This window comes from Hesperophylax consimilis, chromosome 27 (assembly GCF_061612785.1).
Source record: "Hesperophylax consimilis isolate HC1 chromosome 27, BYU_Hcon_1.0, whole genome shotgun sequence".
NCBI classification, from domain to species: Eukaryota; Metazoa; Arthropoda; class Insecta; order Trichoptera; family Limnephilidae; genus Hesperophylax; species Hesperophylax consimilis.
In genome coordinates this window covers 14,534,372-14,548,024 of record NC_142862.1, presented here as the reverse complement: position 1 = coordinate 14,548,024, position 13,653 = coordinate 14,534,372, and the positions used below count along the sequence as shown (strand labels likewise).

General features: G+C 38.2%; 1 protein-coding gene across 1 annotated transcript; it reads right to left on the bottom strand.

Annotated features, from left to right (window-relative positions):
- Positions 1-1,043: 1,043 nt before the first annotated feature.
- On the bottom strand, positions 1,044-13,404 carry Idh3g (Isocitrate dehydrogenase (NAD(+)) 3 non-catalytic subunit gamma). Its single transcript, XM_089648183.1, has 6 exons — positions 13,014-13,404; positions 10,620-10,886; positions 7,564-7,708; positions 5,524-5,666; positions 4,018-4,169; positions 1,044-3,333 (listed from the first exon to the last, which is right to left on the bottom strand). The coding sequence occupies exons 1-6, from the start codon at positions 13,268-13,270 to the stop codon at positions 3,110-3,112; spliced, it is 1,188 nt and encodes a 395-aa protein (XP_089504309.1). The 5' UTR covers positions 13,271-13,404; the 3' UTR covers positions 1,044-3,109.
- Between the last annotated feature and the right edge of the window lie 249 nt (positions 13,405-13,653).

The window sequence follows — 13,653 nt, the reverse complement described above, 5'->3', positions numbered from 1 at the left end:
AGTCCCACACATTCCATATACATAGATACAAAAAAATATATGATCAAAAAGAAAAAAATAGAACAGAAAAACATAGAGAAAAAAAAAACAGAATAAATTGAAAATAAAATAGAATAAAAAGATAAAATAAATAGAATAATAGAAAGTTGAAGCCTTTAGGGAGCCGTGACTATATTAGGCGCTAGTATTTTTCTCCAGTGTGCGTCAATGCTGGAGGATGGAGTGAGGCGGGCTTCCGTAGTGAGGATATTTCCAGAGCTTATCCTTTCCCTCATTCCTGCCACCCTGGATCTAATAAGGGCTGCATATCCGGGAACTCGCCCCTCCGTGAACATACGGGAAGCGCTGCTGTATCTGGGGAGACAAAACATTGTGCGGAAGGCACAACAAAAGTCACCCCTCATGGTATCCCAAAATTTGTTTTGCACCTTGACATGCCGAGCTGTTGAACACAATAACGAGTTGTGGAAGCCTTCTGTTCTCATGTTGGGTACGCTTTAGGCACATTTCCCGTCTGTGCCAGTGATCGATGATACAGTTCGTCAAAGCATTTTCCATGTAATAAGGTTAGGGGAGTCTGTCTAACTCTATTGAGGTTTTTGGGCTCCAGACCAGAGGTGGCTGCTAAATTCAGCAGTGGAGCGGGATTGCGATTTGTACAGGATCAGTATTTGTGCACCATTGAAGTATCTGCGAACCTCGGTAGAGTACAGCACTTAAACTTAACTCTGGTATGGATGGAGACCCCGTACCTTGAGTTGTACTGTGAGCTACACCAAGTGAATCAATGGGAGGCTTGTTGCTTGGTGACCAGATCTGAATAGCCGGATATTTCCACACCTCCCTCTTTGTTCTCCTTTCCCTTCTCATTACCTTCAATCTCACAACATATATATACCAAATGGGGATGCCACAGGACCACTGCCCACTCCAGACATCTGGAAGCAATTGCGACTCTTGTGCGGTGTTCACAAAATAATCCCTGGAAAAAAACATAGTTTTTGGAAAGGGTAAATAAAGGTTTGAGTGAAAATAAAATCAAATTAACAATAAAATGTGTAATTTCTATTACAAAGCAATAAATACAAGAAAATTTGTACATTTCAATAATACAGTGTGTTTTACGTGGGATTATTTACAATAATAATTCAACAAACAATACAAATAAATAAATTATCAAAACGAAAATATGCGATACTCCTTTCATTAGGAAAATGTAAGACATAGCATTTATCATAAAACAAATCAAAAACATCTAGTGCCTACTTAAAATAATGTAAAATCATATTATTACATATTAGTGTTTTATTAACAATATTATATTGTCATTTTTATTCCAATTATTTGCCAAATTGGACTAGTTTTTGAGGGATGTCCCTTTAAGGGGAACAATTGACCCCATTTCCAGAAATGGTCAACTACTTATGAAAGAGGATAGATCTTTATAGCTGCAAGGCATTTTAAGATAAAGAAACATAAAACAAAAAAAAATCTAAATAAACTCTTTGGTGGTGACCAACCGAACTTTACGTTTCGGCTGAAAATTTGCCGAAACTTCGGCCCAGCCGAAACCTGTGTTTGTGAAGTGGTATTACATTCGACGAAAGCGTATGCCTCTAGAATAACTTATAGATTATTTTAAAAGAAGCTTTTATCATAAAGAGTTTGTAATTATAAAATTTTACCCATTTTATCAATGTTTATCGATTAAATAATAATTAATTATTGTATTGCTATTGTCTAACATAAAGATCATAAAAAACCAGACTAATTTGTTTACTATAGTTAGTAAATAGTTTTAAGATCTTTTGTATTTTTGTAATTTTAAAGTAGGTACCTACAGCGTACATCAAAGAACTGTTGCATAACAACGAACCAAAAAGCTCTAAAATGAAACCAATTCACTCATAAAATTGATGTATTTTATTTTATTTAGCACTAGTTTAATTAATTCTTACGATTTTAACAAGAAAAATGTCTACTTTCGGGGTATAGTGTTTTTAACTTATTTATAAGTTTCAGTTTCGGCTGAAAATCTAATTTCGGCCGGTCACTAACCCTTCGACATGGGAAATAATCACATTAATCTAAATAAATAAAAAGTTATTGACTTTTTTATATGTTGGTTTCAAGACCGTAGTATTAGCAGATCATTAAGTGCCTAATAATTTCATCTAAATATTGCTTTATACATATTTATTTATAATATTTGAGAGGAGAAAGTTTCAACACATTGGCAGTATGTATTTTAGATCAACATAACAACTAGGTAAGTTCATCTGAGATTTACGACTTTCAATCCTCTTTGCATACGTCTATAAGGATACAGCTATGGTAACTGTTGTCTGTGAGACAAATTCTCAATTATTGTTACACCAAATATTATGTTCAGTCCATTGTGACTATGATGGTTGTGTCGTAACAACTCTGTGGTCACTGGTCAAAATATGATATCTAAACATAACTTGTTCTGAAAGAGTAAGTTGGTACCTGCTGTGAGTAATGTACTCAATCATTATGACTGCTAACTGTGTGTCCTACCCACCGAGATAATGGAACTCATCAAAGACTAATAATTGACCTAAGACAACAGAACTAATGAAAAGTAACACTTTACAAGCATTGGCTGATTTCAGTTTTCGATGAATACTATTAATGACTATTTTGCAGCTGCAAATGTGTTATTAAATTGTAGTGTCCCAATAGATAATAGAAACAAGGGGAGGTGTGGCATGGAAACCTGCTAACTGTCACCGAGCTAAAACCAAACAGCAGGGACTACCAAAGCAACGGAGCCAATGAAAGCTAAATACGTTTGGTGTGTAGATGCGATTTGCAGTAGTATGGATGTTGGCGACACTTTTGCGGGTGAATGATAGTTCATGGCACATCTGTCTTATTTCTATTATCTAAGGTATGGATGTACGATAAGGTTCATCCATGCCTACAAGTCAATGGATATTGAATTAATATGTATGGTACTGCTTAAAGAAAGCGTCCCATTAAAACATCTACTTTACAGCTGCAGATAGATTTGATATTGTCTTGTTGGAGTGGACTAACGGCAGTAGGGTTGTTGGACTAGCAGATGGTTGGTTGGTTGGTTGGTCTACTTGACCAGCTGCAGGTTGGCGATGATGCTGGCCACGACATCGCTGGAGGTGTTGTGTCCGCCGAGGTCAGGCGTGTGCACCAGGTCCGTGCACACGGTCTTGTGCATGGCGCGCGAGATGAGGCCGGCGTGGTGGTGGTGTCCCAGGTGGTCCAGCATGTCGATGGAGGCGTTCACCATGGCGATGGGGTTGGCAATGTTCTTGCCGGCAATGGCGGTTCCTAAACACAGGAAAAAATGTAAATTATTTACAACATTAGAGCCAAGGAAGAATGGAGAGGAGAGACGAGGCCCTCTTCCCTCGTGGCGCCTTCTTCAAGGAGCTAGTGAGTGGTGGAGAGGAGAGATAAGGCCCTTTTCCCTTGTGTAGTCTTCAGGGAACCAAGGAGGAGTGGAGAGGAGAGATGAGGCCCTCCTCCCTCGTGGGGCCTTCAGAGAACCGAGAAGGACTGGAGAGGCGAGATGAGGCCCTCTTCCCTCGTGGGGCCTTCAGAGAACCGAGGAAGGCAGTTGGGACTCTTATGTGGTATTTTCATAAAAAAGCATGCGATAATGATTATGATAAAGGCAGGTAATTTTTTTGTCTGAAACTGGCTTCGTAAACTTTAAAAATCAACAAAAAAACAATTTTTTTAGAAAAGGCTACAACATCCAATATCCCCCTTTATAATCAAAGACGCAGGACACATGGGTGCAAAGAGAGGTTACAGTGAAGCTCTCAGCGGTAGGACCATAATGATAACCAATTCAGGGCATAAAGTTACAAAAATAAATAAATATTTTAATTGTTTACAAAAATAAGCAAGAAATGTGTTCCAAGACAGAGTTGTGTGGCGGTCCATCCTCTCTGCCTACCTTTTCGGAGAAACAGCGTGATGTTTAGATAGATAGTTAGAATAAATTACCAGTGTTCCTGGTGCCAGGTTCAAACACAGCGTAGTGGTCTCCGTAGTTGCGTCCGGAAAGAAGGCCGGCACCACCCACCAGTCCACAGACCACGTTGGACACGATGGTACCGTACAGGTTGGTCATGATCATCACGTCAAACTGGTGGGGCCTGCAAATTGATTAATCATTATTACACTTAAGGTTTTGTAGCCCCTGCTCACTAGACACTAAAACATTTAACAGCTTACAACACGCTAGTGGAAATCCCATCGAATACACTTGGACGGGCCATATCCCTTTGTTTATCCAATATCTTTTTAGAATCTAGTTGTTAACACAGCACAAGGGAGTTTCAGAGTTATCTATAACTTTACTTTTCACTATGTAAACTTTAGGTAAACTACAGGGTTTTCCAATAAGAGGTGTTATTTTGAATAGCCCGCTATTTCGGTAAATGTTACTTTTGAAGCTGTCATTTTTTGACATTTGACAAGTAGAAACTACGCCATTAATAAAAATGATACATTCTTCAACAACGCATTGAAATTATTAAAATTCACTTGAGTGAATCAAATGCAAATCATCTTGAGTGATGAGGCCCATTTCCACCTCGGTGGCTTCAAGCCAAAGATATTAGAAGAACGAGATGTGCTATGAGCAGTTCATACTGTGTGGAATTGTTTTGGCCAGTGTCACCGGTTTTGTTCACCAATACTACTGCACACCTTCGCTTACGCTAAACTATCCGCACTAATACATAGAACAGATTTCTGTGCGTACACGTCCCGATAGTATTCAAAGTACCCTAATTAGGTAGTACTCCGCCTTCGGTCTGGCGGCCAACATAGCATATCTCGTTCTTCTAATATCTTTGCTTCAAGCAAATAAAATTGTCGCATCTGGGGCTCGGAAAACCCAAGAGATCTTGTTGAAAAGCCTCTCTATCCTCAACGTGTGACTGTTTGGTGTGGTTTATGGTTCGGCGGATTCATTGGACCTTACTTTCTCGAAAATGAGGCTGGAGCAACAGTTACGGTGAATGGATTGCGCTATCGAGAGATGATTAATGATTTTTTATGGCCGGAATTGGATGGTATTGAGCAACGAAACCATTGATCTTTTAGGATTGAATATCAAAATAACACCTCTTATTGGAAAACCCTGTATGTGAAAGGTCTTTTAAATGAAAGCAAAGAGTGTAACTAGGCTGTTAAAGAGATGTAGGATGGAGAAAACACAAAAGTTTAGGTTAGGGTAGGATTCTTACGGCGGTGTTCTACGGAGAAACCACCTTTGCAAATCATGCGGCAAATTTGTTTTAGTGAAACTTCTGGGATCATACATGCTACATCCTAGTACCTGAATAGCCACTGCTGGATCACAAATGCGACAGTCGCGTAGATAAGATAAAGTTTGGTGAATCTGAATTTAAGATTTCCAAACTGAGGTGGCTGCCTAACTCGGTTGTGATTTGCACAGGGCAGGCAGGGTGAGCTTAAGAAGAAAAAGGGTGTTGTACTGACTTGGAGACCAGCTGCATGCAGCAGTTGTCGATGATCATGTCATTGTGGTCAATCTCGGGGTAGTCCTTGGCCACCCGGCGAGATGTCTCCAGGAAGAGACCGTCGCTCAGCTTCATGATGTTGGCTTTGTGGATGGTGGTCACCTGCAATAAACAGAGAAACAAACATACATATATATGAATCACTTCCATAACAAGAATGGGCAACAAACCTAACCAACTATTTATGAACCACAATACCAAGGACACAAAGAAGAACTGTGTGGTTTGGCCGGTACTTCATGGCACGAGAAATCATGGAAATGAAAGAAACAGAGAACGCTTCTTTTCTATTATTTATTCTATGGTTAGAGTATAGAATAAAGAAGAACACTAGATATGTCTTACATACAAATTTGAATGGAAACAAATGTTCCAATTAGCCCAATAGCCCAGCGCTCCATCTCACCGGACATTGTAATTCTCCATCCCATTTGAATTTTAAAACATACCCAGAAGGAACTCTTTTCTTATTCTTTATTCTATGGAATATACTGATTCTTTTGATCGGCAGCTCGCGACTTTTGGGTGTAATAGAGTGCTAATATTAAAAATAAAGAATGGCATTATTGATGTTTTTATAGCCAAAAATTTTTTTTTTTTTTTTGAAAATTCAGTGTGGTGCACGGCAAAACTGAAATTTCCCGAAAATCTTCATACAAAAAATTGAATTTTCGAAAAAAAAAAAAACATTTTGGACTAAACAACAATGACTATGGCATCCCCAATTGGGGTATACTGTGAGGAGATAGTGGGGATTGGAAGGAGTTGTAGAGGCACCTGGCCATTCAGATCACAAAACATGGTGCAAGCAACGCTTTAATTCTGAAGGATGGTCTATGTTTAAGGAGCTAAACGTCACAAAGTTCATAAAACTGGAAAGACTTCGGTGGCTAGGTCATGTGGAGAGAATGACCGAGCATCAAGAACCAAAGTCCCTGCTGAGCTCAAGACCGATAGGGAGAAGGAGCCTGGGAAGGCCAAGGTTAAGATGGAGCGACAATGTCCTCAAAGATTTGTCTGCCTTGGAGCTTCGAAACTGGAGAGAGCTGGCGCGGGACCGAGATGAGTGGAGGAAGACTCTTGAGGAGGCCAAGACCCACCAGGGGTTGTAGAGCCAAAAGTGATGATGATGATGGTCTATCACTGGGGAGATACTAATATATCTTCCACTTTGGAACGTGCTGCAAATCTCTAAAAAGTCACTAACCCCCTCGGTGTGTTTGTGCGCTTAGTTCTTCTAAACTATGCAACGGATATTGATAGGGTCTTCAGTATCATTTAGAGAATTTCTTCCGGAAGGTTTATACATATCACAAATGGATATTATATTTATTGAAAGTAGAGAAAAGTGGAGCAACACCGGGCACACGTCAGCTAGTATACTATATATAATTTTTATATTTGAAACAACGCCAAATAATTAAATATGCGTTGAATTTCATATACCCACGAGAGCTACTCGTTCTAAAATTTTGTTTAAATGCAACAATATCAGGACTGAGTATTCCAAACACTCGCTTATACCTAGGTTGCATGAAGTTAGTAATAGATACGCAGATGTGGCAGATCTATTTAACTGCACGCAAGGTAGGTACAAGAGGGCTATGCTATCAAATCTTTTCAATCAATATTAATTTAATCTAATTCTACCTTATTTGCACTATAGAAACTTATGTACTTGTATCTCTTGTTTACTTACTTACTTACTCTCTAATGTCATTTCACAATCAAATGCCACATATATTTGTAATTCTTTTTTTTAAATATTTCTACGATTTTAACTGTGACATGTTATCATTGTTTATGGTATATTTATACCATTGATATTAAATAAATAAATAAATAATACTGCGCACGCCGGTATTTGAACCCGTGACCTACAGATTTGTAGTCGAGAGCCTTACTCCTCGACCACAGAAGACTTCAAAGTCTATTTCTATTTTCATATTCTTTGAAGTTAGTTAAATTTATTTCAATAATCAATGAATAATGTTGTTACCTTCTTCCTGCCAGTCCTCTTGGCGAACTCGAATGCGTAGCGCGCCACGCGCTCACTGTTCTGCGCCGTCACCACCTTCATGGACTCCACCACGCCGTGCACGGACTCATGCTCCAACATGGCGTACTCGCCTTCAGTGTTCTGCCTGGAACATTCATTCATTTAAAAACATTTTATTAAACACGATGGCTACCCATATTTAGGTCTCATCGCTCTAGGCCTTGAGCCATGGTTGCCTAAATTTAGGTAGACGGTTTTTGTTTCTATGATTGTAAAGTCAAATCAATTTACAAATATGGGATAAACGATGAAATACAGGTGGATTCATTGGCTTTAAACCGTAGTAAGCAGTTTATATGTTTGATATTAACATGGTTAATTGTTATTAATAAAGTGGTGTTTGTGAAAAATTACCTCAAGGGCGCTTTTATTATATTTTTTTATGTGAGGACTTCACGAGAGTTCCAACTACAGGGTTTTCCAATAAGAGGTGTTATTTTAATATTCAATCGTAAAATATCAATGGTTTCGTTGCTTGTGTGGCTATTGAAAGTAAACGTTGTCCAGATCAATACCATCCAATTCTGGCCATAAAAAAAAATTAATCATCTCTCGATAGCGCAATTCATTCACCGTAACTGTTGCTCCAGCCTCATTTTCGAAAAAGTAAGGACCAATGACTTCGCAGGACCATAAACCGTACCAATCAGTCACACGTTGAGGATAAAGAGGCTTTTCAACAATAACTCTTGGGTTTTCCGAGCCCCAGATGCGACAATTTTGCTTGTTGACGAAGCCATTGAGGTGGAAATGGGCCTCATCACTCAAGATGATTTGCATTTGATTCACTCAAGTGAATTTTAATCATTTCAATGCGTTGTTGAAGCGTGTATCGTTCCATTTTTATTAATGGCGTAGTTTCTACTTGTCAAACGTCAAAAAATGTCAGCTTCAAAAGTAACATCTACCGAAATAGCGGGCTATTCAAAATAACACCTCTTATTGGAAAACCCTGTACAATAAAAGTATGAAATTAAATTGAATTTGCGTTCTTTGTATCACGGGTAATACATAAGTTACGTGTTGTGAGGAGATTCCATGTCGTTAATTATCCTAGAATATTAATAATACGTCCAACTTCAGTCAAATGTTGGCAGTATTTACTAGTATTGGTTGGCAACTCTGGCCGCTAGAGGCGCTATAAAAAATCCGTGGATGTGGACAACGTTTACTTTCAACAAGACGCCGCTACGTGCCACACAAGCAACGAAACCATTGATCTTTTACGATTGAATATCAAAATAACACCTCTTATTGGAAAACCCTGTATGTATTGCATTTAGTACTTAGTCATTTGATTTTTGGTGGTATTATTTTATTGGTTGATAATTATTATTTTCAGGTTGACCGAAATTTGGGGAGTGCATTGCTCCTACGCTCCTTAGTGCTAGATGCCGCTGGTAAAGAGATGGGGAAGTACCTGGCTATTAAGATGTGGTCACCAAACATTGCAAGCAATATTTCAATTCTGAGCGGTGGTATTTCACCCAGAGATACTGAGAGTATTTACCAGTCAAATCATTCTTCATTACCATTACACTAACTAAGTAGATATAATCCCCGCACCATTAGATGTATAATAATTGTACTTGCAGAAATATGATCAACACGCCACAGCAATAAATCAATTAAATACCACCTAAAACTGTCAGATAGTGTGACATGGACTATATAAATAAATCATCTATTATATAATTTCTTATAGAAAACGAAGACTTTCTGCAATAATGTTTTATATATAACTAACTGTACCCCGCCACGCGTTTCTGTGGCTCAGTGTGTCTGTGCAGATAGAGAAACAATAGCGCGTGTTGCTTTTACGTCCAACAGATGGAGCCGTTTTTAAAAAAAAGTCATGTTTTTACCTTTTTCACAGGTGACATCTATATATTATAGGTATATAAAAGCACACCCATATTCAAATGCAACGGTTGTGTCAAAAGTTTGAAAGCAATCCGTGAAGAACTTTCGGAGATTTAAGATTTTGAACAAACGGACATTTTTATTTATATAGATTTCAAAATCTTAAATCATAGAAATATGTTAAAAATTATTATAATACCCACGCACAGGCTTTTTGACTTTGAGCAATTTTTTAGTTTACCATTTCATATATTTTTTTTAAAATTTCCTTGTAATTTGGTATTTTCATTATATTACTCTATATTTTATAACTATAAACAATTGAAAAAAAAAAAATTACCTAGATTTGGCGTAGGTCTACAATAACCATTGTACACAGCAAAAGACGTCAGTCTGTACAAATGCTTACTTAATCTTCACTCTCTCATACGAATGATGTAATATAATGTAGCGTAAAAAGCGTTGCGCGTAGCCTCTCGTCACATGTCGCTTAGCTATTTATTTTTATGACATTCCAGGGTATCATGGTCGATCGATAAAACCCTATATCAATATGATATTAACTAAATCTGTCATCTATGGTCAGTTGGCAATATTTACAAGCATCTTCAGCATATGATTCCGACGGGCAAGAGCCGCCGCTTTTAGCGCGGTCTCCAAAGTTTCGATTAACTGTCAATATACACAACTGTTCGAATAATGTTGTTTTTTTATGAAAAATAACTGACTTATTAATAAATGGAGGTGAACTAACGAAGCTCTAAGAATTGAAAGAAATCGGATAAACGATCCATAGAATTAATTAATTCATCTAAGATGCTGTTGAAACGAAAGTTGTTAAAATATCACTTGTTATGACTAAAGACCTCGTTAATTAATTAACTCCCTTTTTAGTGTCAAAAAGTACACGCGGACTGCCAATTTATATTAAAGTTTTACATAGCCGTTTGACATCTAGGAATGTCGATCCATTGCCAGTGCTGCCATTTTATAATGATTTCTTATTTATTTTGTGTCAATATCGGTTTGGCTATCGACAGCACAAAAGTGCTAGGGATATCGATATAAAATCGTTGTTAGTTGAGCCTATCTACTAGACTCCCAGAACTGCCATAGCAAAGAAATAATCTCACCTGATAATGACAATATCTACATCCTTCTGTCGGCTGGGAACGCCTGGATAGCTTTTGCAGTGCAGGATGTTGATGAACAGGTCCAGCTCGTTACGCAGAGCCACATTGCGTGACAGAACACCGGCTAGCTCGCTCTTGGTCTCGATGTTGCCCTTGATGCCGACGCCGTTGCGCTTGATTGTGGTGATGGCGTACTCCAGGTCGATGTTGTCCTCGGCATCAGGGTTGATGTTCACCACCTCAAAGTCCACGGGGGCGCCGGCTATCCTGGATATGCAACAACAATGTTATAAATAAACTAGCGCAGATCATAATATTGTCACTGTGGAATTTGTGAAGCTAGTGAAAGTATTTGTACAATATTCACCTCAGAATCACTTTCAAAATAAAATATAGCCAATTTTAAAGATGATTAGAAACTTACCTTTAAAATAATTCATCTTAATATTTTAAAGTATAACTTTAAAAAGTGTTTTTTTTCTGCTAAAATAATTAAATTAGCGCCATTTATGAGTTCTTTTAAGTATATTATAAGTATTATTGTAAATGCAGCATAAAAGTCCAAGCGAGTCAGTGAATTATTTTTTTAATTTTCAACTGAATCTTAGTCCGATGCTCTGTAGGGAACCCCCTTGCACAGCGCGGGTGTAAACTGTGCACCCTAAAGTTTAAGTTTAGACTTACGGAATTCAATACTTCGATTGTGTGAAAGCATTATGAAACAATACATGATTATTACTTCAATGGTGAAAACCAGAGATGAAATATAAATATGAGCAACTAGTATGACAGTAATACCACAATTTCGTACGATATATTTTAACTATCCCGTTGCCAACAGGGGTAAAAAAAAATATCTGAAATGACTATTGAAATGAATAAATATATGACTAGGTACGGGGGCTACATCGAAACCAGAGTAAAGTTGGCCTCTCAGAAGCTGGGCGTACTGTACAGGGCCCGCAGATAATTTAATCACCATCTCTGGTCCGGAGCCCCTAAATACCTGAAAAAAACCCTTGACTCTGTGCAAAAACGGGCGGTCCGTTTGATAGATTCCCCAATCTTAACAAACGGACTGCAATCTTTAGAGCACAGGCGTCAGGTAGGTATGCTGTCCTTGTTCTATCGGTATTACAATGGAAGATGCTCTGAGGAACTAGCGTCATTGATCCCTTCGGCACCGGTGCGTAGTCGGGATACACGCCAAACGCGCGCCCAACATTTGTACACAGTTGACACTTGTCACATGAGAACGGGTCGCTTCTACGATTCGTTCTTAAGTTCAACAGCTCGGCTGTGGAACGAACTGCCGGCCTCTGTGTTTCCTCCCTCCTACAACATGGGACTCTTCAAGACCCATGTTCACTCCTTCCTCTCCACAAAAAGACTCTCCACAAAAAGACCCTCCACACAGCATCCCCAAAGATGACATAGGCCCTGAGGGAAATTATTTTCTTCAGGGCCTCCTGTGTGGAGTTAATATAAAAAATAAAAAAATAGTAAAAAAATTATGATAATTTTTGTATTCCTAAAAAACCTATAAAACTAATAATGATAACACGCTTGGGGTATCTTAGTGATCTCTCATGGTAACTAAAGTTTTGTTATGGATCTTGGCATGTCGAAGGTTAAATAGATATAACTTTCATGACATGTTGGTTTTTTTGTTGAATTGTGTTAGGTATACTTTCTTATATCTCCACACAAGAGGGAGTGAGGAAAATAATTTCCCTCAGGGCCTATGTCATTTCTGGGGATGCTGTGTGAAGGGTCTTTTAGAGGAGAGGAAGGACATCCTCTACATCTGATCTCAGTTTGTCAGGTTTGAATTAATGCTCAAAAGAAGTAACATAGGTAAATATCTACCTAATCGCTCCACTTTAAGACACAGATTATGGAAAATACCCTTCGCTCCCAACTCACTGACGCAAGTGGGACCATGTCATCCCCAATCAGAGAAAGTTGTGAGGCTGAAGATAGTGGGGAGGGGAAGGAGATGGGGAAGAGATTGATATGAAATTATTGGAAAGCAATGCCTTTTCCGTCATTCAAGTAGGACCGGCGTAAAAAATAGAACTACCCTTTCCGCCGGAAGTGTGTTAATATTATGTGCCTAAAAGTGCGGCAGTTAGGTAAATATTTACCATAACATATTATGTAAATTGATATTTTGAATGATGATTCAAACGAAGTCAAAATAATTAATGAAATATAATTTCATGACTGTTTTTATCAAATTAATATTACGAAAACATGGGAACGAATCAAGAGTTATAAAATTAACATAATAATGAGGTAAATGTTCAAAACAAAAACTGAACAATGCACATGATTGTTGCTATTTTAATCCCAAGGGTATAACGACAGACGTAACAATGATGGTAGACTAACCTAAAGATCTCCTTGACGTAACCCATGAGTTCTGGACCAATTCCACCTCCAGGCAACATGGTTACGGCGTGTCTTCCTCCATACTCGGCCACGGGAAGAGGCTTCTGCTTCCTAATTACTGGACTCTTGTGCTGCATATCGAAATCGGAAAGAGTTGAGGCCTTTGGTTTGGAAGCGGTGGCAAAGCCATTATTCGCCAGCACCCGCAGTTCTGGCACCATCTTCGACTTCAAAATGTTCGGGATCCTCAGCGCCATGGTGAATTTGATGGGTTAACGAGGTTTTTAAACTAACAAACGCGAAAATTTGAAAGAAAATCTCGCCTATTAGGTATTAAGTAAGGATAGAAAAATTGGAAGAAAATTGGCAGACATATGATCCAGTGTGGCTATTGGAATAAAAAAAGTCGCCATTTTTTCAAACTTCAACGTCACAGATGGAATTATTTTATAATTAAATATAATAATTTTATATAGGTGGAGTTTATGATACAATATTTATTTAATATTTTTTACGTACAATAAAACATAATAATATATGTTCGAAACACAAAGTTCCTGTACGGTGATATTTAGTGGGTGCATAATATATATATTGCGAAACGTTACCTTTCTTCCCGACGTAAAACAGCATTTTGTCT

What these genes read in the sequence shown, in the direction of transcription:
- Idh3g (XM_089648183.1), bottom strand. Translation starts at nt 13,270, where the DNA reads ATGGCGCTGAGGATCCCGAACATTTTGAAGTCGAAGATGGTGCCAGAA. An exon ending in GTAGATATTGTCATTATCAG is followed by an intron (nt 7,709 to 10,619) that starts GTGAGATTATTT and finishes TGAATGTTCCAG; the next exon opens with GCAGAACACTGAAGGCGAGT. An exon ending in AGAGGACTGGCAGGAAGAAG is followed by an intron (nt 5,667 to 7,563) that starts GTAACAACATTA and finishes TGTTTATTGCAG; the next exon opens with GTGACCACCATCCACAAAGC.